Source organism: Ciconia boyciana, chromosome 4, assembly GCF_034638445.1.
Source record: "Ciconia boyciana chromosome 4, ASM3463844v1, whole genome shotgun sequence".
Lineage (NCBI taxonomy): Eukaryota > Metazoa > Chordata > Aves > Ciconiiformes > Ciconiidae > Ciconia > Ciconia boyciana.
In genome coordinates, this window is record NC_132937.1 from 65,569,311 (window position 1) to 65,593,932 (window position 24,622).

A 24,622-nucleotide genomic window follows, 5' to 3' on the forward strand; every position below is an offset into this window, starting at 1 on the left:
TCCAGCATCACAGAGAGGAGGGTGAGCTGGAAAAAGGGTTTGAGGGAGAGGGGAAACTGAAATCCCACTAGCTCCCTCTGTAAGCTGACACATAGTATTGGCAGGGTTTGAATTCACAGTAAAAGACAAAAAAGGAGGTATTACAGACAAGACAGTTTTAAGACACAGCTGAAAAATTTTAGTGTGGGGGAAAAGCAAGGACCAACAGCTCCCTGAGGGAAGGGCCACTAGCAGCCCAGCGTGACAACACAGCCAGCAGGTCCAGGGTCCCTGGCCAGGCACAGGCATGCCTGTGACACAGCGGGACTGTAGCTCGGGCCAGACCCAGCTGCAAGCAGCTCCTGCAGGCTGGGGTCAACCCTGGCATGACCTCCCTGTAGCACTGCCTGGGAGCCTCTTCCCAACATCACCAGTGGGAAGGGGCTGCCCTGGGCTGCACTGGCTCTGTGCTGGCCCTGGTCCCTGCAGCCACCTCCACCCAGAGAGGGGGCATGCTCCCAGGGCACTTATACTTAGCTGAAAGTATCAGAAGATACAACAATACAAGACAATGATTTCCACGTCTGCTGTCAGTCCACATTTTGAACCTCGATGCAAAGATTATGCTCCAAAATAAAAGTTTAAAAAAGTGATTTTGCAAAAATGTAGCCTCAAGACCTAATAATTTGAGCCTGCATGCCTCTCTTGCCATGATGATAGGTTACCATGGGAGTAATAGCAAGATGCAGGAGCTGTGTGACCAGACTAAGCCAGCAGGAACTTGAAGTTTGGTGTGTTCCAGCATGAGAAAAAGCTCATAACATGTATCTAATTTTCAACAGTGGAAAAAGATGTAAAAAATATCTGACAACTATTATGAAACAGAACATTTGCTGGCATTCTACTGTTCACTTACATCCTAGTCCAAAATCTGCTGAGATGACCAAAGACTTTTCACTGATTTCATTGGGCCCTCAATCAAGTCCATAAGAATGGTTAAGAGGTGGGAAGGGAAAATCCCATTTTTAGCACATCTGCGAGCTGGCAAAACAGGACCTGGCTCGGTATCCATGACAACACTGCTGATGTGCTGCTAAAAACAAGAAAAGACATTAAGTTTTAATACCCATAAAGCCAGCGGAATCAGTTTACCTGTGTTTCTCTTCTGTGAATTTGCTGAACTTTTTATTTTTTTTTTAAAAGGTAAGCCTGTATACACGTGTGTGTAATGATGCAAGATTCAAGCATAGTCAAGCAAGACTTCAGTCAAGGATATTCTTAGGATAACTGAAAAAACGTCTATGTTCTTGTAACTGGAATAGTTTAGGGCAGAGGCAATACCTTTCATTAGATAAAGGGATACAGCTGGAAAAATAGAACAAGGTTTCAAACTGAGCATACTTCCAACACACAACAGTTTTAGAAGTGAAGTTATCTGAAGAGGTTCTTTTCTGTATCAGATTTGCAACATGGCTCTGTGAACAGCAAGAGTGGGGCAAATGCAATGCGGAGGTGTGTTTGATTAATGTTTTTAGTCTGAGTGGCAGGAAGGATGGACTCTGACAAGATTTATTTTCAGGTAGAATCTTCTTCCCATCCATGTTATAACTGTTAAATTATTTTCTGTATAGATACTGCATGGTAATGTGTAATGGGAGAGTTTAACTGGTGGATATTTTTCTTTAGATGAATGACTAAAAACCTGATTGCTAGGAAGATGTGGGTTAAGCACTAAGAAACTAAAAATATGTATACTTAATTGTGAACGAAAAAAGAGGTTTACCTGCCAAGACAAATTCAAAGTTCTGTATATCCCCTGCAACAGATGACTGTTCTAGTATCTAAAACAGAGAAAGAAGGGAGTCACCAGCAACACTGAAAGTTGAGACATATAAGCAGGGACTAAAAAAAGATAGAACTAGCTTGCAAAATGCAGGATTCAAAATAATGGGAAAGAATTAAAATAGTTATTCAGTGCAAAGGAAATATTGGAAATAAGCAGAACTGAAAATGACCACTGGAGAATAACAAATCAGATGATTTTCCATGAAATAAGGCAACAGACTTAGTGAAGTTCTGGGATAATACATACTCACAGGAGCAGAAAGAATGATATAACCCCACATATGACTGGCAGCATCACTCCAACAACAGTGTATTTTGTTCAGCACATGTTTATGCTGAACATAAACAGCAGCACACCCACAGAAGAGTGGTATAGTGCTGTGAACTCAAGCAAGATAGCGGTACTGAATATAAACTGTTTAGCTGCTTTTATTGGATCAGGGATATGATGATAATCTACATATCCAAGAAAGATTATAAAAAAAACAAGGACAAAGGAAAAATTCAGGCTGAGGAAAGTACAAAAAGATTAGAATACATAAGCAGAATTCATTGTTACCAAAGTTTTTGAAAACTAAGTTCTGTTTAACTACAATGAAAGAAAGACTTGATTCAAAATGCCAGGAGAAACTGACACCAATTAAACATGTTGCATTTGATCCCAGCTCTACCAAGTAGTCCAAAAAGGCCACAGCCCTGGGCCTGACTCATCACTGAGGCTTCGGTGTCACCCGCAGAACAGAGGAGGGAGGGGAAAATCTGTCAGATGTGTGGGTGGCTCCTCAAAATGGGGAAACCCTGCTGACTGACAGGACGACTTTTTAGATTTTTATGGTAAGGAGGTGGGAAATCTGGTCCTTTATGTTTATTCTGTGACATTTAGATCCTCTTACCTTCCATACCTTTGTAAATGTTCCCACACCGTGACACAGGTATTAATCACAAAAGCGTTATTCTTTGAAATGAAAATATAAGTGCTCTCTGCCCATTATCTGCAAAAATTCTGTCATCATCCAGTCTTCTTCAAATGGTTAGCACACCAATTAATACCGTCTTAGCCAAAAACTCCAAGTACTGGCTTTCAAAGACCAGCTTGTCATTTAACGTGAAATCAGTGAGCCCTCCAGTGGCTACTTTAAACTTTACATTGTTACAATAAGCATTAGAAAAACTATTTGTATATATGTGGTCTATTCAGATTCCATTCAATTTCACTTGAATTCAGTCTACTGAAGGTCTACTACTTTAATTAAACAAAATTCTGTAGCAACCTATTAAAAGGTTTTATAGTACTTGCAAACAGATGTATTTTCAGCTCACATATATTTGCTTTCCCTCCTGTGTATGTACAAAATTTACAAGTGATTCATTTTAAACATTTGAGTAGCTTCACAGAAATCAATGAGGAATATTTACCCAAGGGGAGGGCAGAAAAACAAGTCTATGCATTGGGCTTAGATTCAAAATCCTAGTTTATAATCCTCTAGTATATAAATCCTACCTCTGGAAACTACCAACATCTGGGACAATTAATAAATCATTCACAGGCTCTTCCAATACAAAACCCAGGACGTGGCAGATTTAACATAAAAGATGCTTGTTCTCATACAGGAACTTCTTCAGCCATGGAACTCCTCGTAACAAGATACTGTAGAGACAGGTTGTTTGGCCCAAATGTCGTGGTTTAACCCCAGTGAAAGGGTTCAAGTTAACAACAGATTTGATTGGAATGTGCTAGATTGGATTTATAGCCGTTATTGCTGTTTAGCTATCAATTGACAGGCTCCTATGTTTGCCATGGGGCTTGCTTGCCTTACTGTATACTAGAGTCTAGTGCTCATTAGTGGCTACTTTTTGCTTTCACTGCTTGCTGTACTTCTGATCATCTTACTCTGCTGTTACCATTTTGGTAACAGCAATGGCCATGCGCCTGGGCTGCCAGATGGCCAGGGCATCGCTGCTGTTCCTGTGCTGCTGTACTGGACAGGCTGGAACTCCAGTGTGAACTCGAGTCAAAGGGACTGTCACCTGTGGATGAGTCCACATGGGAGCAGGACACCCTGAAGCATCTGTGGCCGTGGAGAAGCCCATGCCAGAGCAGGTACATCTGGAAGCATCTGTGCCACAGCAGGTATACCTCTGAAGGGATTGTGGCCCAAGGATAAGTCCACGCTGGAGAAGGTACACCTCAAAGCATCTGTGGCTAAGTCCATGCTGCAGCAGGTACACCTTGAAGCATCAGTAGCTGTGCATGAGGTCATGCTGGAGCACCTCAAAGCATGTGGCCACGGATAAGCCCACAACAGAGCAGATACACCGCAGGAGGGACTGCAGCCATGGGTAAGGCCATGTTGGAGCAGGTTTACTTCTGAAGGGACTGTGGCTGTGGGTAAGGCCACGCTGGAGCAGGTACATCTCTGAAGACATTATGGCCCATGGAGACGGCCACACTGGAACAGGTGCACCTCAAAGCAACTGTGGCTGTGGATAAGGCTATGCCGCAGCAGGTATAACCCTGGTGAGACTGAGGCTCATAGAAGGCTCCACTTGGAGCAAGTACACCCCTAAGGGACTGCAGCGTGTGGGTAAGTCCAAGCCAGAGCAGGGGCAAAGGGAGGAGTTCATTGCAATGTTAGACCCAATGTTCTGGTCCAAAGGGGCCAGGGGTGGAGACTGTAATGGAAATACCTTTAAATTGTTGTAACCTGGGATTTAAGTTGCAAGTTATGGGAATGACTATAGCAGGAATCCCTTGTTGCTAGCCAGGCTAGGACCAAGGGGAGGAGTTCATTGCAATGTTAAACCCAAAGGGACCAGGGGTGGAGATTGTAATGGAAATACCTCTAAATTGTTGTAACCCATGATTTGAGTTGCATGTTATAGGAATTACTACAGCAGGAACCATTTGAACTAATGGAGGACAAGTCTTACAAAAAGCAGTGTGAGTGCAGCAGCAACCTGACCTGGGCTGGCTTTGGCGCCCAGTAACTCCACACAACACACCACCTCTCCTGTCCTGAGTGACCACCGTAACAGCTGGAGCCCAAAGTCATGGACTAAATCAACAAAATGGACCTTCTGTGGACATTTACAGACATTTTATGGACATTTCACAGGGGTGGTCCATAGACTAAGGGAATGATATCTGAGTATTACATTAAAGGATGGGAAGGTGGGTGGTGGTTAATGAGGATGTATTGGATAGTGTGGGACCTGAGCATGACATAAATTGTATGGAATAAGGGGTGGACAATGTGCTCATTTTGGCTTGGATGGAGTTAATTTTCTTCACAATAGCTAGTATGGGGCTACGTGTTGGATTTGTGCTGGAAACAGTGTTGACAATACAGGGAGGTTTTCGTTATTGCTGAGCAGTGCTTACAGAGAGTCAAGGCCTTTTCTGCTCCTCACACCACCCCACCAGCGAGTAGGCTGGGGGTGCACAAGAAGCTGGGAGGGGACACAGCTGGGGCTGCTGACCCCAACTGACCAAAGGGATATTCACAGAATCACAGAATCGTATAGGTTGGAAAAGACCTTTAATATCATCGAGTCCGACCGTAAACCTAACACTACCAAGACCACCACTATACCATGTCCATAAGCACCTCATCCAAACGTCTTTTAAATGCTTCCAAGGATGGCGACTCAACCACTTCCCTGGGCAGCCTGTTCCAATGCTTGACAACCCTTTCAGTGAAGTAAAATTTCCTAATATCCAGTCTAAACCTCTTGAGGCCATTTCCTCTCATCCTATCACTTGTTACCTGGGAGAAGAGACTGATCTCCACCTCTCTACAACCCCCTTTCAGGCAGTTGTAGAGAGCAATAAGGTCTCCCCTCAGCCTCCTTTTCTCCAGAGTAAACAACCCCAGTTCCCTCAGCCGCTCCTCATCAGACTTGTGCTCTAGACCCTTCACCAGCTTCGTTGCCCTTCTCTGGACACGCTCAAGCACCTCAATGTCTCTCTTGTAGTGAGGGGCCCAAAACTGAACACAGTATTTGAGGTCCGGCCTCACCAGTGCCAAGTACAGGGGGATGATCACTTCCCTAGTCCTGCTGGCCATGCTATTTTTGATACAAGCCAGAATGCCGTTGGCTTTCTTGGCCACCTGGGCACACTGCTGGCTCATATTCAGCCGGCTGTCAACCAACACTCCCAGGTCCTTCCCTGCTGGGCAGCTTTGCAGCCACTCTTCCCCAAGCCTGTAGCGTTGCATGGGGTTGCTGTGGCCCAAGTGCAGGACCTTGCACTTGGCCTTGTTGAACCTCATACAATTGGCCTTAGCCCATCGATCCAGCCTGTCCAGGTCCCTCTGCAGAGCCTTCCTCCCCTCAAGCAGATCAATGCTCCTGCACAACTTGGTGTCATCTGCAAACTTACTGAGGGTGCACTCAATCCCTACGTCCAGATCATTGATAAAGATATTAAACAAGACTGGCCCCAACGCAGAGCCCTGGGGGACACCACTTGCGACCAGCCGCCAATTGGAGACCATATGATTGACCATATGATGTCATGCTCAGCAATAAAAAGCTGGGGAAGAAGGAGGAAGTGGGGGGACGTTTGGAGTGATGCCATTTGTCTTCCCAAGTCACTATTATGCATGATGGAGCCCTGCTTTCCTGGAGATGGCTGAACACCTGCCTGCCGATGGGAAGTAGTGAATGAATGCCTTGTTTTGCTTTGCTTGTGTGCATGGCTTTTGCTTTACCTATTAAACTGTCTTTATCTCAAGCCACAGGTTTTCTCACTTTCACTCTTTCAATTCTCTCCCCCATCGCACCAGGAGGAAGTAAGCGAGCAGCTGTGTGGGGCTTAGTTGCCGACTGGGTTTAAACTACGACACCAAAGATGACTGGAAAATTCATGAAACAAAAATCCACCTGGGCCTGTTATTTGTAAAGAAATTCCTCACTGGTAATCCCTAGAGTCTAGAATAATATCGGAATCTATCATCACATACTTCTCCAACTCTTACTTTCTTCCATTATGGAAGGTATCCATTACAGGCAGCTACAGAGATATGTTTGGCTAAAAGGACCTTTTCTCAGGTCTGGCACCGACATTTTTAGGTTTAAATAAAACCTTCACTCAAACTATTTAACCACTGTGTCAAAAATATCCAGTAATTGAAGGACTGATATTCTGCTGCAGATTTGTTGCCATTGGTCCACTTTGAGATATTGCCACATTGCACAGCCTACAGGAAAAATATGAGCAGAACTGTGCCTCATTTGACAGCATCTTCTTGTGCTTGATTCTCCAGTCATTATATGGTATCATCCTGAATTTGTTATATGAGCATTGGTTGCTATGGAAATCATCATCTGCTAAATCCAGCATTATTGATTTTGTTTAACGTGGGAATACTTCAGTGTGGCTCCTTTTCAGATCTGAGCTGTAGTCTTTAGACAAGGTTCTGATCACTCCTTTCACAGGAAAATCCATAGAAAGAGAGTTAGAGAGAATTAAATCTCAATGAAACGACACAGATCAACACTAGCCTCCAAGCCCTGTAAGGATCTGAATGGATCACAGACGTTTTGTATCTCTACCCCTACCCTGCAAGCTGGGCTCTTCTATGACTTGGGAGTAATTTATTCAAGAACACCTTCAAAATGCAGTTCTTGAACCATCCAGGTACTGGAAGGAGCATGCATCGTAATTGGCTCCATTTCTCAAGTCAATTTACCCTCTCTCAGATGGAAATCCTCAGTAATTCAGCTAGATTATTTTCAGCAGTTACACTAGCTTATTTACAGACTGCTAAACCATCAAAACATAGCATCAGTCTTTAGTCTCTCCAAGACCTGGTTCACATTTTTGTGCACTGAAAAACAAACCAACAATAATCCATTTTCTTCATTAACTGAGGGGAGGTTAATTAGCACACAAACAACTCCACGCTTATGAAAATGTTTTTCAAATTGAGTAAGGCAATAAATCCAAATTTAAGTATCTAAACTGAGGTAAACTAATACTGAAGATTAAATCTGCAAATACAAATATTGTTAGTATTACACATACTAGTAGCCTGATTAAGTCTGTAGGATCAGTCCTTTGAGGATTACTGGGGTTGTGAAATACTAGGCAAATACCATATAAAGCCAGAAAATAAAATCACAGGCAAATAAAACATTAGTTTACTGAATATCAGAACTAAGTGAGACTGATCTTCTACTGACTCATGGTTTGTGAATGATCACTGTCTCAGAAGGTATGCGCACCAAAGGCTGAAGGATATTTACCACTGAGGCATTTACATAGTCTTTTTTCCCATGTAAATTCTTTGGTGTCTAGTAAGGTATGAGTTTAACTATAACATCCTCTCCCATCAGGGTGCTTCTGCTCTATCTGGCCACCTGTTACCATGAAACCTGCAGTAATTTATTTATCAACATTGCTGTTAAGTTTGACCAAACCAGCCACTAGGTTCAAAAGCTAACTGAGGATCAAAACCAACAGAGTACGGTTTTTTATTGTTTAAGCCTTGCTTCCATGGGAAACTTTAAAAATATAAAAGCACAGATAACAGTTCATCAATATGAATCAATATGAATATGAATGTGATTCACACTCAAATTATTCACAAATTATTAGCTGTGTATATGATTATGACTCAGGAAGACAGTACAAAAGGTTCCTTGACTGTGATCTTGCTGTTCTATTCAGGCAAATACATTCAAGTATCTGACATTAGTATTTTATAAGGACATGTTTGAAAACAGAACTGCAGTAAAAGTATATATAACTTAAATTTTTCAAATATCTCATAGAACTGAACAGAAAAAGCTGTAGAGAATTATAATCTGAAATTGCTATGCACACCACAGATGGGAAACTTTGCATCTTCCCCTTCTGTCAAAAAGCACAGAAAATATTTTTACTCACCATAACTTACATCCTGAATTCTGTATATGCAATAATCAGATGCACATGGGCCCTTCATTATGACAGATTTTTATTTATCATAGCCCACACAAGCCTGTGGATGGCCTTGGTCACAAGCAACAGGTTACACAGAGGATTTAAATCTGCTCCTGTCTAGATATAAGAAATCATCCAAAAAAACCATGTTCGTAGTCCATCTTTAGTCCTGAAGAGGCTCTATGCTGACTACAGTCACGCTGTTCTCATACAGAATGTAATTACTGCTGCTCAAAATTATATGTGCCTGCTTAACAGCTACAGAAGACAGAGAGAGAAGCTCAAGAATATTCTCTTCATGCTTTTGCCATTTTATCTTGCGTTTCAGCAGCAAGAGCTAATTGGATAGGGCTTTGAGCAGGAGCACGCTCTCCAACTGAGCAGCTCATGTGTTTCTCCTAACGGGCGTATGCCCCTGAGGCTATGCGGAACCCTTTTCAGTCTGTACTATGGCAAACCTCTTTGATATATGCTTCAATATATACCTTCAACATGCTGAGGCACGAGTGTATGGTAAGAGCTAGTCAGCAGCTTTTCTCTTTAATAAATGTAGGTATTTGTGGTTTCATTCACTTCTGACCTGGTTCAGAAGCTTCAGAGTCAGAATCTGGATCCACCACCTAATAATCTAATTCCAGAAACTAACTTATTTGACTATGAAAATGTATTACAATTCAAATTAAAAGGTCATTCTAGAGCACTGGAGAAAAAAAAATTACTTTTGTTCTACAGCTCAATACTGGCAAAAGTTACAATGGGAAGGCATAACTGACCAGAGAAAGCAGGCCTCAGAGAAATCACTGATCAGACAGGATCAGTTGGACCTAAAACATTCCTGCAGGATGTATTTTTTTCTACAATATTCTAGATAATAAAATTAGGTACTGGTAGGAAATGTTTCCTAAGGTCTAGCCCAAAGCTGCCTTGACAAAGTTTAAGCATTTTTGTTCTCTCCACACCGGATATAGGACAGTTTATTACCTTCTTTGCAGTGTGACTGTCACAGCCTTTGCATATAACAATATTCTGAAGAGAATGCCGAAGAGCCCTGTTTCACACAGTATCACACAGCGTGGTTGAGGCTGGAAGGGACCTCTGGATGTCATCTGGTCTGACATCCCTGCTCAAGCGGGGCCACCTAGGGCTCATTGCCCAGAGCCATATCTAGATGGCTTTGGAAGATCTCCAAGGATGGAGACTCCAGCAGCTCTCTGGGCAACCTCTGCCAGTGCCTGGTCACCTTCGCAGTAAAAAAGTGTTTCCTGACATTCAGGAGTAACATCCTGTGCTTCAGTTTATGCACACTGCCTCTGGTCCTGTCACTGGACACCAATGGAAAGAGCCTGGCTCTGTCTTCTTTGCACCCTGCCTTCAGGTTTTTATATACATTGATAAGGTCCCCCCTGAGCCTCCTCTTCTCCAGGCTGAACAGTCCCAGCTCTCTCAGTCTTTCCTCATAGGAGAGATGCTCCGGTCCCTTCATCATCTTTGTGGCCCTTCATTGGACTCTCTCCAGTAGCTCCATCTCTCTCTTGTACTAGGGAGCCCAGAACTGGGCACAGTACTCCAGCAGCAGCCTCACCTGTGCTGAATGGAAGGGAAGGATCATCTCCCTCAACTTGCTGGCAACACTCCTCCTAATGCAGCCCAGGATGCCATTAACCTTCTTTGCTGCAAGGACACAGTGCTGGCCTGTGCTCTACTTGGTGTCCATCAGGACTCCCAGGTCCTTTTCTGCAAAACTGATCTCCAGCTGGGTGGTTCCCACCACGTAGTGGTGCTTGTGGTTGTTCCTCCCAGGTGCAGGACTTTGCACTTCCCCTTGTTCAACTTCATGAGGTTCCTCTCAGCCCATTTCTGCAGCCCATCGACCTGGCAGCACAACCCTCTGGCACACCAGCCACTCCTCCCAGTTTTGTGTCATCTGCAAACTTGCTGAAGGTACACTCTGCCCCATTGTACAGATCATTAACGAAGATGTTGAACAGGATCAGACCCAGTACTGACCCCTGCGATACACCACTAGTTACTGGCCTCCAACTAGACTTTGCACCACTGATCACCACCCTCTGGGCCCAGCCATTCACCTCACTGTCTGCACATCCAGCCCATACATCAACAGCTTCTCTATGAAGATGTTACAGGAGACAGTGTCAAAAGCCTTACTGAAGTCTAGGAAGACAATAAGCACTACTCTCTCTCTGGCTCTGCCAGGCCATTTCATCATAGAAGTTTAACAAGTTGGTCAAGTGTGACCTCCCCTTGGAGAATCCATACTGAGGACTCCTGATGCTTTTCTTGTCATTCATGTGCCTGGAAATGATTATCAAGCTTAACCATTTAACAAGCTTATTATTTTATTTCAGTAATTTTACAAATTATATCCCTAATGTTAAGGTTTTCATTTTAGGGAAAAGATATCAAATTAATAGTGGAACTTAACAAATTCCTGGTACTGTTGCATTATTTATCATTGAGCAATGTTTTTAAGTCTTGTCAGGGAAAAGAAATTATGAAAGAAGCAGCTGGAATGGCAGTCCAGTACTAAATAATCTCTCCTACCCCTGGATTACTAAAACGAGTATGTTATTTTTGTTAGCTCTACCAGTTGCCTGACAAATACAGTTGTTTAAACCTGAGGAACAAGGATTTTCAAAATAATTTGATGGATCTCAAAGAAAATTGGATGCATATCTGCCTAAGAATCCTTTTAATCCTCTTCAAAATTACAATTTGGTATGAGCATTTGCAATAGAAGGAAAAGTTGCTTTAAAGAGACTACAGGCTTTCACTTCTGAGTGAACTCAAAGGAGGCCTATGCATAGGCTTCCATAAAGGTCAATTTTCTCTCACGTTCAACATCCATGAGATAAGCTGACAGGTTATAAAGAAGGCATATAGATGAAACGTCTTCCATCCAGCAGAACCCCTTTCTCGTGGTGGTTTGATCTTTTTTACCATTATTACACAACGCCATTCCTAACATAAATTATTGTGTACTCTCTGCCTTAAGTATTCAAAAATAACAGTTGTGCTGCCTGAAACTAAGCTAAAAAAAACGTATTCTGTTTTGGATAATCCAACCAATACCTTAGAAAACTTGCAGGTGGTTTGCACTTGAATGATTATACTGGAATTTATTATTCCTGCCGAGGATCTTTGTTAATGAAAGGAATTTCGCACATTTAACTACACCAGTACAAAAATACTGACTTCATTTTGCCTGTAAATGACATGTGCCAACATGTCCTAAGATGCAGTCCAGTTAAGAGAAAAATATTACTGCTGGACTATGGTAAGCACCCCTTTTAATGGTTGTAAGGTGTGACACTGGTTTAAACTTTAGCATTTAAGACATCAGGCTGCAGTACCAGTAAAAACAATGCTGCTAAAAACAATGACCCCTACCCATGCATGTGTGTCAGCACTTGTGCCTCACATGACTTCAATTTTTGTCTCCCCATCAGAACAGTTTTCAGTCAGATGTATTACATGATCACAGACAATACCCACATTTCTGGTAGCACCATGAAAGCAGAAAATTAAACTAGTCTTTTACTGCAGAGTCCCAACAAGGATGGAATGACAATCTCACAGTTACTGTCAATCGCATATGAAGTGTATAAAGTTTCCCCAGCTGATCCTCTGGTTCCAGTCAAGCTGGGGAATGAAATAATAGACTTTTTAATTGATAGGGGAGCCACACATTCTGTCGTAACTAGTTGTCTCCCTTAAGGAGAACTAAAATAAGTACTGCTGGTGCAACAGGGAACAAGACTTTAAGGTCGTTTTTACAACCTATGGAATGTTCAGTTGCAAATACTAAATTAACTCATGAATTCCTTTAGATGCCAGAATGCCCCCCTCACCATTGCTTGGACGGGATTTACTTTGTAAACTGAATGCACAACTAACTTTTTCTGAAGATTCTGTTTTCAGTTGCATAGTCCTCCAGAGACTGCCTGGAAAGCCCAGATATGTTTGTTAACCGAGAAAGATCCTAATGAAGAAATGAATATTCCAGAGGAAGTACTGAATGCGGTCACACCTCTAGTACGGGCATCGAAGATACCCAGACGAGTGAAGAATGTGATCCCGGTAAAGACTGAACTGCAACCAGGAGCTCAATCGGTAAGAAACAACACCGCATTAAGCTGGAGACCCGAAAAGGATCAAAACCTATAATAAGCTCCTTTTTAGAACATGGATTGTTACAGGAGTGTCAGTTGGAATTTAATACTCCCATCCTACCTGTAAAGAAGTCCCATTCTTCTGAATATAGACTGGTACAGGACTTACGAGAAATTAATGCAAGGACAGTAGATGTCCACCCTGTGGTTCCAAATCCATATACCCTCCTTACTTCAATCCCTAATAGTAATACTTATTTCACAGTATTAGATTTAAAGGATGCCTTCTTCTGTATACCTGTGGATGAGCAGAGCCAGACCATCTTCGCCTTTGAATGGGAGAATCCAACTACAGGATGAAAGACACAACCCTGCTGGACTGCCCTTCCCCAAGGATTCAAGAACAGCCCTACCTTGTTTGGTAGTACTAGCCAAAGAATTGGAACTATGGCAAAACGATCAAGATGCTGTAACATTGTTGCAATATGTTGATGATTTGCTGATTGGTTCTGACAGTTATGAGGCATGTCTGGAAGCCATCATCAGTTTGCTTAACTTTCTGGGTTTGGCAGGATATCCAGTTTCTAAGAAAAAGGCTCAGATTGGGAAAAAAAAAAAGGTCCAATATATGGGGTTTGAAATCACCGAAGGACAGAGAGAATTAAGTACAGAAAGAAAAGAGGCAATTTGTAGAATTGCTATACCTACATCAAAGAAGCAATTAAGAGGATTTCTGGGAATGGCCAGGTGGTGTCACTTATGGATTCCCAATTTTGGACTAATTGCCAAACCACAGTATGCTGCTGTGAAAGGACCTGAGGGGGTTCTTGAATGGACACCTGAATGTAGGAACAGTTTTGATGAGATTAAAAGGAAACTCATGGAGGCTCCTGCTTTGGGACTCCTGAATTTGAGGACTATGTTTGTACCTCATGCTGTGTCTTCTCCCCTTGAAAACAAAGGGCATCATTGGATCTCCCCAAGCAGGTTAGCAAACATCAAGCGGTGCTGCTGGAGCAAGATGATGTTGTAATCTCCCTGACCTCTGCTCTAAATCCTGCAACTCTGCTAATTTCTGAAAAGATGATGGAAATTCTGCTCAAGAAACTGCACCAAGAAACACACTCAGGAGCAGATGCATTAGTATTAATTGCCAAAAGACACGTCATTGGCCCAAGAATGCAAAACCTAGCGGATATAATAGTTTAAAAGTGCACTATTTGTTGCACCAATAACCAAAAAAATGCGAAGAAAATCATGGGAGGAATCGTAAAACAAGGAATAACTCCCAGGGAATACTGGCAATAGATTTTATAGAATTGCCAAGGTGTAATCTGTATAAATATTTATTGGTAATGGTAAACACCTTTTCTGGTTGGCCCAAAGCTTTCCCTTGCCGCACTAACAAGGCTAGGGAAGTGATTAAAATTTTATTGAAAGAAATTACCCCCAGATTTGGTGTTCTGGAAAGTATATCCTCTGGTAACAGATCCCACTTTATTGCAGAAATAGTGCACGGAGTTTCTAGATTTCTAGACATTAAATGGGATTTGCATACCCCTTGGAGGCCACAGTCCAGTGGCAAAGTAGAAAGAATGAATCAAACTCTAAAAAGACAGATTTCTAAAGTGTGTCAGGAAACTCAAATGAAATGGGTAGATATTCTACCCATGGCATTAATGAGAGTATGAATTACACCCAGAGCTAGGGAAGGTGTGAGTCCATTTGAGATCCTGTATGGGAAACCATATCCAATCAACCATTTAACCACAAAGGAAGACCAAATGCACATAAAGGGACAGGCTGTAATTAAAGACTATTTGTTATCTCTCTCGCAGAATTTATCCTCCCTGCATAGGTACCTAAACCAGAAGACTCCCATTCCCTTGGACACTCCGGTACACCCATTCCAGCCACGAGCCACAGTCTATGTATGAACTTGGAAAGATGAGCCCTTGAAAGAAAAGTGCAAAGGACCTTACAGAGTGCTATTAAAAACTTATACAGCGGTAAAGGTGAATGGGATCAACTCCTGGATTCATCATACTAAAGAAGGCACCAGACCAGGACAAGTGGACCTCTATGCCAACTGGAGGACTGAAACTCTGACTAACTAGGGACTGTCAATGAATTGTATCAAGGTTTAGAAAACTACTATTGAAATTCCTCCTAGGACACTCTTGGAAAGTGTTATTAATTTAGCATAGTTATAATGAAAATTGTATCTCTGATGTTGATTAACCTAGCATTTACTTTTTGTAACAGAAATCTAATCTTAAAGCTTGTCCAATCCTTTGGAAGAATCCCTAATGTCAGCAGTATAATGGCCTATTCACCATTAGCTAAATCTGCACCCAATCCCCTCGAGTGGGGAATTTTAACTTTAGATTTAAACTGAAACTTTCCTCATTCTCCAAACTACCTCCTTTCAGAGTCAAATGTGGTTGTACAATCTAACAGGACAAGTAGAACTATTAGCGAATGCAACCAGAGCAGGATTACAAGATTTAAAACACTCAATTACAGGAAACTTCAAAGATGACATTGCAGAACAGGCTAATCTTAGGTTTAATGTTATTACATGAACACGGGGTATGTGGGTACCTAAAACTGAAAAACAAGGGTTGTTGCATCTGTATCCCCCATATAACTGAACATTTAGATCAACAAATAGACAAAATAAAACAAATGGCAAAATCAAGTAGAAATATTCAGGCCTCTAAACAAAATATTACCAAGTTTTGGATTCTCCCTAACTGGATGGTTGGCAAGTTTACTTCAAATGATAATTATACTCGTCACGATAATCATCTATATTGTTGTTAGTTGTGTCTTAAAATGTGTTAAATGACTAATTGTACAAGTTATTAATGAGAACTAATAATGAGACATATGAGAAAAGTCTCATAGTCTCAAAGGGGGGAATTGTGGTCTAACAGTGTAGTCTAACAGGAGCTGGTGGAAGGCCAGGGCTTACGTAAGGCTGACAAGGGGGATTCAGGCTGGAAAGCGGAATGTCTAAACAAGAATTACTGAATTTACTGGGAGTAAAGCACATCCTGGAAAAATACGTAAGCTAATTAAGATGTTTTGGAAACCATCTGAAACAACTAGTACAAGTGTGATAAGAAGCACCCTCACGCAAACTGTCCTCATTATACTACTAAATGTCACACCCCTTGAGCTGGAGACCCCGGCCCAAGCAGAGACCCCTCACCTCTGAGTGTGCCCAGAATATTAAAGTAGCACTGTAGCTTTAAGTTGAAATAAGAGAAATGTAGACCAATAGAAAACTGCTTTGTGTAATTACTTATGCATATGCATAACTACTGTAACAATACTGTACCTGTATGACTGAACTTTGTGCTAGCTTTGTGGAGCTGCCACCTAGCACCCACCTCTGTGCAGACATGAAATAAAATACCTCTGCCCTGTGTGTACATTGTGTTTCGCACACCGGGTAAACGACCTCACACTTGTGGGATAACAAGGAGAGACAGCAGCATGCCATAGGCAGGGGACACAGAGCGTGTGTGTTCTCACACACACAGACATAGCAACTCTCACAGGGCAACTACACCCAAGAAATACCACTGGAGCTTAGGAAAGTGCACAATTCAGTATTTACCTACTGAAAAAGCCTGCTGCCAAAAAAAACATTCATATCCTAGGAACTGCAGTGCCTTTTAACGAAGCCTGGCAAGTTGCTACTTGACTATTAAAGTATTTACTGTGCTATTTTGCCAGGTAAGAACGTTTGTAAGTCGAAATCCTGTCCACAGACCCCACACGGCTCTGAACACACCTGCACCCCTTATTTTCTGTTTGCACTCTCAGCAAGTAGCATGCAAGTACTACAGATGGTACTGCTTTTGAACTCAGGGGAGCAGCCGTGTTTCTGAAATAGCCATAATCCATCACACCACGGATACACAGAACCTACCCGGCGCCAGGGCACAGCACACGCTTAATTTAAATCTGAGGCTTCATGAGGAGGCCAGAGAATCCTGCCATGAGCAACCCCCTAGGCAGCCGGACTGCGGCCGCGTGCGGCGCAAGGGCCGCACCAACCACACCACCACACGGCCCGGGCAGCTCTCACTAACGACCCAACCGCCTCACCCGCACCCCGCCCCTCCCGTACAGTCTAGAAACTTCTGGAACCGCGCGGCCCGGGCCACGGCTGGCCAATCACCGCGCCCTGCGCCTCACGCCCGACCCTCGGCAACGCCCCCCAGCCCCGCCTTCCCCTTCGGGCCGGCGCTGCGCCCGCCTCCGCCGCGCCGCGCCGCTCTCCCCGCCACCACCCCCTTACGTAAGGCTCCCCTGCAGCTTCCGGGGATTGGTGGGAGGGCGAGCGCTCGCGTCACGCGGCGGCCGGCGGGCGTGGCGGCGCGGCACGCTATTGGCTGGCCCGGCAACGCCAATAAGAGTCGAGCTGTTAGATTCAAACGGAGCGGGGCGCGGAAGCAGTCGGTTATCTGCGGGGCTGCGGTGAGGAGAGCCGGTCCTGTCGTTCCTCCTCCTGCTGCTGCTCCTGCCGCCGCCTCTCGCCATGGCCCAGAAGCAGATCTACTATTCCGACAAGTACTTTGACGAGCAGTACGAGTACCGGTACGAGGCTGTGGGAGAGCACGGGAGGGCCGGCTGAGGGGATTAGGAAGGGGGTCCTGCCGGCCCTTTTGGAGGGGGGTGGCTTGGGCAGGCCCCTCTCCCGGGGCTTGTGCGCTGCCCTCAGGGAGTAGGCTCCGGCGGTGGCGGCAGTGAGTGTGGCTCTGGCTTCCGTGGGGCCAGAGGGGCTTAAGGCCTGCGGGCAGGGGCCGTGCCTTGCCTCCCCATGGTGGGTGTTTGCCTAGCTTTCGAGCAGCCGGGAGGAGGCGGGGGGTTGATTTGAGTGCCGGTCTCGGCTGGCCCTTCCAGGGCGACCGTTCGGTGAGCGGGCAACGCAAGCCCCAGCCAGAGGGCGCCGAAGGAAGCAGTGGAGGCGGGGGCAAAGCCCTCTGGGCCTTCGCGGCGCAGCGACGGTGGCCAAGCTGGGCCTGGAGAGCGCTCGGCCCCTGATGACGAGACCGGCGTGGCGACCGCCAGCCCCATCCGCCCCGCGGTGACTCTAGCGGCAGCTGCGCGGGCAGCGGCGGCGCCTCCCTCCGGAGGAGGGCTTGGGCCGCCCCGGCGGCCTCGGGCCCTGCCGCCTCGCCTCGCGTGGGTGCGGTAAGAAGCTGAAGTAGGGACCTCAATCCCTTGTGTCCAGAGTGCTCTACACAGCTAGGAGTAACGTCTTGTACTGCCTCAATTCGAGCTCTGGATGAAGCATGCATTTTGGTTAACCCATCAGCTCTGAAGGCAGTTCATAAGGCCACGTCAAAACGTAGTACTGATGAATGCAGTTCGTAAAGCCTTCGAGACAGTGCTCTCTCTCTGCGAGTTTTCAAAGCTATGCTATAGCACCAGTCAGTTGTGCACTATAACTGATACTGTTGAAGTTGAGTCCTCTAGGCTTACTTGAAAGCACTACTACAAATCGGGCTTTTTTTTCCTCTGTGTAGAGATCTAAGTGCCCCCCTTGCAGCTGACTCTTACGATCTCGAAACCAAGACTGAATGTTTTGCTCTCTATTAAGTGATAAAGGAACTTGCAAATGTGGAGAGCAGGCTGTATGTTTCTTCTCAGCTGACAGATCAGGCTCTTAAGTGGTGCTAGTGTACTGTCTTTCTAAACCAGTACTGTGGTCTCTGTGAAAAATACCTTGTTGGTTACAAAATGCAAAATACAAACAAGAGTGACTGTCAATCATTCTAAAAGTCCAAAGTCCTTATTCTTCAAATAGCTGATATGACGGCCGATTGCCAGGAACGCATACTTCCATACAAGTAGCATGATTAGAGCATGCAGGGGAATTAATCTCTTCTAGGAAGTAGGCTGACTGTTTCAATATACAGTTGTGTTACAGATGTAATGTTTAGTAGACAAAGTGAATTAAAAACTGGATTCTGGGACAGATGCTTCATAATCAAACTAGTGGTATGTCAGGCTTCTTTATAGGGAATGCTGGTATTCATAACTGAACTTGCTTACTGTCTTTCAGTGTAGATCTGTGCAAGTTTTCTAGTGTATGCAGGCATTAATGTATGTAGCATGTATTTAATAATTAAACCTTTACAGGCATGTGATGCTGCCAAGAGAACTTTCAAACCAAGTGCCAAAGTCCCATCTAATGTCTGAAGAGGAGTGGAGACGACTTGGTGTTCAGCAAAGTCTTGGCTGGGTTCACTATATGATCCATGAGCCAGGTAAGCACACCTGAACAGAATTAGATTAACAAAAGAGTCTAAAATATCAACTTCCTGGTGCTCAACTGAAGTGTTTAGTGCATAATTGCTCCTGCTGTGGAATCCAGCTGGAATTCACTACTGAATGTTTAGACTCCTCTTTATCTCGTAGCTATTTTAGCCATTTGGCACCAAAGGCAACCTAACAGCCTTTATTCACATACCTTCACATCTTGCTCCCAGAACTGCAAAATGCTAGCCTTGTCCAAGGTATGTGTGGTCTGTCAGTAGACAAAACTTGCCAGACTAGAAACTGTTCCTACCTGTGCCTACAGAAATAGGCTGCTTGTGAGCTTTTGAATAATGTTAGTATCTCAGTGACTGAACCAAACTTTATGTAGCAGCATATCTTTAAATCTTAAAGCTGACACACCTACTTTTTGTACAAAAACTTAATAGGTGCTCACAAGGTCCTGTATTAATGCTCAGAAAAGTCTACAGTGTAGTTTTAACTCCAGTTGTACATCCTACAGTCTTTCACTTAATGGGGTGTGAAGCCCTAGAACTCTACCAAGGAGGATGTACTGAAAACAGCCATTCAAGGTAGCTTACCATTGACAGGTCTGACTAAATCTAACTGATGATAGATGAATTGCAGCAGCATGGAGTTCCAAGTTTCTGAAGAACCACGTGAAGAAATTAGTGTAACTTTCCATTGTTTCCCTTACCTGTGCACCTTTGATACTTGGGCTTTTTTGGAGGAGTTTACAGTTATGTCAGATCAATAATAATATATGCTGGCTGTATTAACTAAAGTGGTTTTTGTTGATGCTTGACATGATGTACCTAACAAGGACACCATCAGCAGTTTGTTATTTAAGTTACAGTAACAAAGCTCATCAAATAGCCCAATGTAGAGAGACAGAGTTAGTACCAATACTAACTAAAACTACTCTGTATTTTTTTCCAGTACTTCCTTTCTGTAAGTATCTTGTGATACTGCCAACATTTGGTGTAAAACTTTCAAAAGCACCTGTTTGACTGTTGTAAGGTTACTGCAAAGTTGGTCAAAATACTTACACATGGGGCCGAATTTGTGGACTTGGCTTCTTAATCTGTTTATTATTTGCCAGCAAGCTTCAGCTATTGTTCAAGACTTCCTAAATGCAAGGAATCCCTGTAATCAAGACTTGGGTGACAGACTGACACTTTGTTCAATTTTATTTCTGCAGAACCGCACATTCTTCTCTTCAGAAGACCTCTTCCAAAGGATGAGCAGAAATGAACTATTGTCTATAAATATTCTCCTAAATCTTCTGGAACTATGTATATGTATATATGTTGGTAGTATTCAGTGAATACTTTAAAATGTACAAAACATAACATCCATACCTGTGTATGAGCTGTATTATTCACAGCAACAAAGCTCAGTCAAATGCAATTCCAAGTAGGCTGCTATGGTATTCAAAGAGTGATGAAGTTACCTTCTTTACTCTAAGTGCCTATCTGACTTTTCAGTGAATCTTTTTTAATTAAAGTTTAAATATTGCATGTTCTGACTAGATGATCACTTGTTACCTGTGTTCGATAACTTTTGCACTCAGCTGTTTTGCTGAAGTGTAGCATGTTCAAATTCAGTGGCTCACCTGTTTAGTAGTAGGCATAAAGAAATAAAGTCTATTTTTAATGTTTTATAAAACCTAAGTGTCTAGAGTTCTAATTCACCAGACAAAACAAATATTCAATGTCTAACGTGTTAAGAGTACTTATTTCAGAAAAAAATTAGCTTACTGAACCTATTTTGTTTCTCTGCAAGAATTATTTTGCCATAAAGGCCAAAGTTTCTAACCCCAATTTGAATTGGGAACTGCAGGTAGTCTGAGAAGAAAGCTGGCAGTGTTAGGTAACACTCAGACTAGCATCTGACATGCTCAAACTATGGGACTCTGTAGTTGATGTAGGTTATAACGGGATTAATTATTCTCCAATGAGAACTTGTCATCCTACTTCTCATGAGGTGTCTGGTCATATGGATGCAAGGGAATGGCTTAATGCTGCATCAGGTGAAGTTCAGATTGGATATTAGGAAAAAGTTATTCACTGAGAAGGGTAGTCCAGCACTGGAACAGGCTCCCTGGGGAAGCGCTCATGGCCCCAAACCTGTCAGTGTTCAAGAAGTGTTGGGACAATACTCTTGGAGATAACTTTGAGGTTGCCCTGCATGGAGTCAGGAGTTGGACTTGATTCTTGTGGGTCCCTTCCAACTCAGGATATTCAATGATGATTTGGTATAAACTTGTCTTAAGGTGTTAAGTAGTAGTTAATATTTCAGAGATATTTTTATGCTTGTTTGATTTCCTTTGGCAGTACCAGTTTATCTTTCTGTTGCAAACTTTTTAGTCTGCACTTCCTGTCTTGCATCTGTTTTTTTTCTGGGAAGCTAGCTTGACTCTGTCATGGTTTAATCCCAGCCAGCAACTAAGCCCCACACAGCTGCTCGCTCAGTCCCCTCCCAGTCGGATGGAGGAGAGAATCAGAAGGGCAAAAGTGAGAGAACTCCTGGGTTGAGATAAAGACAGTTTAATAGGATAAAGCAAAAGCTGCACACACAAAGCAAAAGAAGGAACTAATTCAGTCCTTCCCAGGGGCAGGCAGGTGTTCAGCCATCTCCAGGAAAGCAGGGCTCCATCATGCATAATGGTGACTTGGGGAGACAAATGCTATTACTCTGAATGTCCCCCTCCTTCTTCCCCCAGCTTTATATGCTGAGCATGATGCCATATGGTATGGAATATCCCTTTGGTCAGCTGGAGTCAGCTTGTCCCAGCTGTGTCCCCTCCCAATTCCTTGTGCACCCCCAGCCCACTCACTGGTGGGGTGGTGTGAAGAGCAGAAGAGGCCTTGACTGTGTAAGCACTGCTCAGCAGTAACGAAAACCTCCCTGTATTGTCAACACTGTTTCCAGCACAAATCCAAAACATAGCCCCATACTAGCTACTGTGAAGAAAATTAACTCTGTCCCAGCCAAAACCAGCACAATTTGCCTGTAGCTTAACTGATAAAGTACGTGCTCTCCTTGTGTAGTGTGTGCTTGCAATTAAGGTTGCTATGATGATGGACAGAGGTAAATAACCTGCCACATTTGGTGAGGAAAGTAACCCTCGTGGTCTTTCCTCTGAAGTTGCTAGAGATGTCTGTCTCGGTGGTGGTCAGAGGGCCTGTAAGAGGCTCTCAGTGCTGAAGTGTAAGACTATAGTCCCGCCCCTCAGAGGGGGCTCTGCAAGTGCCAAGCAGACGCCGTAACTAGAAGCACGACCAGTAAGGATCGTGTTGAGCTGTGCTTAAGCCATGCTTTTCCCCAGGGAAAGGCACGTTGTCTTTTGATGTCCCGCTGCCATCGGTGGTCCTTAAAAGGCTTTCTGCTCATCTGTCCCCTGTAAGTGCCTACCTTCTGTAGGCACTTGCCTACCTGCCTACCCTCTGTCCCTTGGGGCACGAAGAGCAGCTGCACACCGCGGCAGGACGGCTCAGACAGGATCGAGCCCTAGTCGCTGCCCGTACCTCCGCCCTCAACCGCTCTGCCGGGGCCGGGGCTGCTCTTCCCGCATGCGGTGGCGTAGCTGGCAGGTCTCTCCCACTCGCAACCGCAGGTTACGTGACTGTGCCGTGGTCGTTTGCTGTTTCCTCGGAAAACCGCCCCGGGCCCGGGCGGCGGGCGGGGGGGCTGCCGGGCGGCTCTCCCGGCCCTGCGGCCGCGGGACCCCGCCCCGCCCCCGCCCCGCCCCCTGTGCGGTGACGTCATCGCGGCGCGCCGCTGCGCCGAGCGCGGGGCGGCAGGGAAGCGGGCTGTGTCGGGGGCGGCGGGGCGGGGGTCGCGGCTCGCCCACGCCATGTCCGAGGAGAGGCGGCCGGGCTCGGGCCGCGGCGGCGAGGTAAGGGCGGCGGCAGCTCCTCGCAGTCCCCCGCTCCCTCCCCAGCTCCTCCCGGCCCGTTGCGTAACGGCGGCGCGGAGCCGCCTTCGGCGAGCCGCCTCCTCCGCCCGGCGCGGGAGCCGCGGGCGGCCTGCCGGGGCCCGCGGCGAGCTGCCTTTCCCTCGCCCGGCGGCCGGGCTGGCGGAAGCCGGGGTCTGCCTGCGCAGGGGCGGCTGCGTGCGGCCCCGCCGGGCCGAGCGCTCCGCCTGCCCGCGGGCCTCCACCGAGGCGGGGCGAGTGACTCGCACCGCGCCTTGAATCAGGCTCTGGTTCGGGGCGGGGGAGAAGAGTCCTTCTGGAGGGGCGAGCCCGGGGCGGGGGGCAGCTCAGGCTGGTCACTTCCCGCCGCTCGGGTGGCGCAGGGTCCGCGGCAGGGACGGGGGTCACGTTCCGGTCGCTTTAGAGATGGGTGCACAAGTTCTAACCGGTAACGACGGCGTTGCGCTGCACGTGGACTTACTTCCGGTCGGGCTCGGGGGTCTTTAAAGTTAGTGATTAGCCTGCAATCAGTTGCTTCCTGTGAGACGCTACGTGGTTAGTGAATAAGATATTCTCAATAATTGTTCAATAATGTTTTGCTTTGGTTACCTCCCAAGCTTGTGGTTTTCATGTATATTAATGTAACTGTGCAAATTTCATCTTTTATTTGTCGCTGGTGCAACGGATGTTCACTGTATATTTGGATCTGCCTGGTAAATTCAGAAATGGAGGAGTTTGCATTTATTTGTAATTTACTTTAGGCTGTCAGAGCTCTTTAAATCTTTGTGATACAAGTGACTGCTGAGCCACTATAGGATGCACGGAGTCCAGTTTATATGCTCAAGCGTTGAAATTACCGTTCAAATACTTTTAAAAGCCTTGTGTGTTATTTAGTCATTTAAATTGGCTTTGACAAGAGAAAAAATCCCAGTTTTCACCTAGTGTGTCAGTTACCCCAAAATACACAATCAACTATAGGAATGACTTGTGCGTATTAGAGTGAGTAAAGCAGTGTAAGACTGTAATGACAGTGAATACTTTGAGTCTCGTTTCAGTGTCCTTCCAGATATACATATCCAGTTTAAGCTGATGGTGATTCAGAACAAATGGAAAATTCGTCTTAATAAATTTGTGTTGTACCAGAAATGAGAAGGCTATATAATTAAGTATTGATTTCAGAGAGACTGCCTTAAAATATGGACGTACACAAAGCCATTATTGTTACATGCTTCCAGAGTTTGATTTTACAGTAGTGCTAGTATATGTTATGAGCTTTAGCTTATATTGCTCAAATCTAAAATAAGAATTAGTATATTAGCGTTTACTGCATCTTGTGTTAAGCAAGCCTCTGTCCTTTCCATAACTGACCTTTGTGAGTGTTTCATGATAAATGTGGGTATTAAAGGAAATAACTTTCCAGAGCAGTCACATTTCTTTTAGAATTCCTTGGTTTTGTTTATCCCTCTTCCTCCATTTCCTTTTGGTGAGCTTTATTGTTTTGCATGTTTTGTTCGAAGA

At 44.6% G+C, this 24,622-nt stretch overlaps 2 protein-coding genes across 8 annotated transcripts in view; both read left to right on the forward strand.

Annotated features, from left to right (window-relative positions):
- The first annotated feature begins 17,322 nt into the window (after positions 1 to 17,322).
- CKS2 (CDC28 protein kinase regulatory subunit 2) lies at positions 17,323 to 20,845 on the forward strand. The gene is made up of 3 exons (XM_072859094.1): positions 17,323 to 17,499; positions 19,048 to 19,175; positions 20,387 to 20,845. Exons 1-3 carry the CDS (start codon positions 17,441 to 17,443, stop codon positions 20,437 to 20,439), a joined length of 240 nt encoding a protein of 79 aa, XP_072715195.1. The 5' UTR covers positions 17,323 to 17,440; the 3' UTR covers positions 20,440 to 20,845.
- Positions 20,846 to 22,952: 2,107 nt separating this feature from the next.
- Positions 22,953 to 24,622, forward strand: part of SECISBP2 (SECIS binding protein 2) — a 28,130-nt gene continuing 26,460 nt past the window's right edge. For 6 of the 7 annotated variants that reach the window (XM_072859549.1, XM_072859550.1, XM_072859552.1 and 3 more), the window contains exon 1: positions 22,953 to 23,086. In XM_072859549.1, the coding sequence (XP_072715650.1) occupies positions 23,045 to 23,086 (42 nt within the window). In that variant the 5' untranslated portion in view covers positions 22,953 to 23,044. The remainder of the gene's footprint in view (positions 23,087 to 24,622) is intronic. The other variant, XM_072859554.1, reaches the window with a different exon arrangement.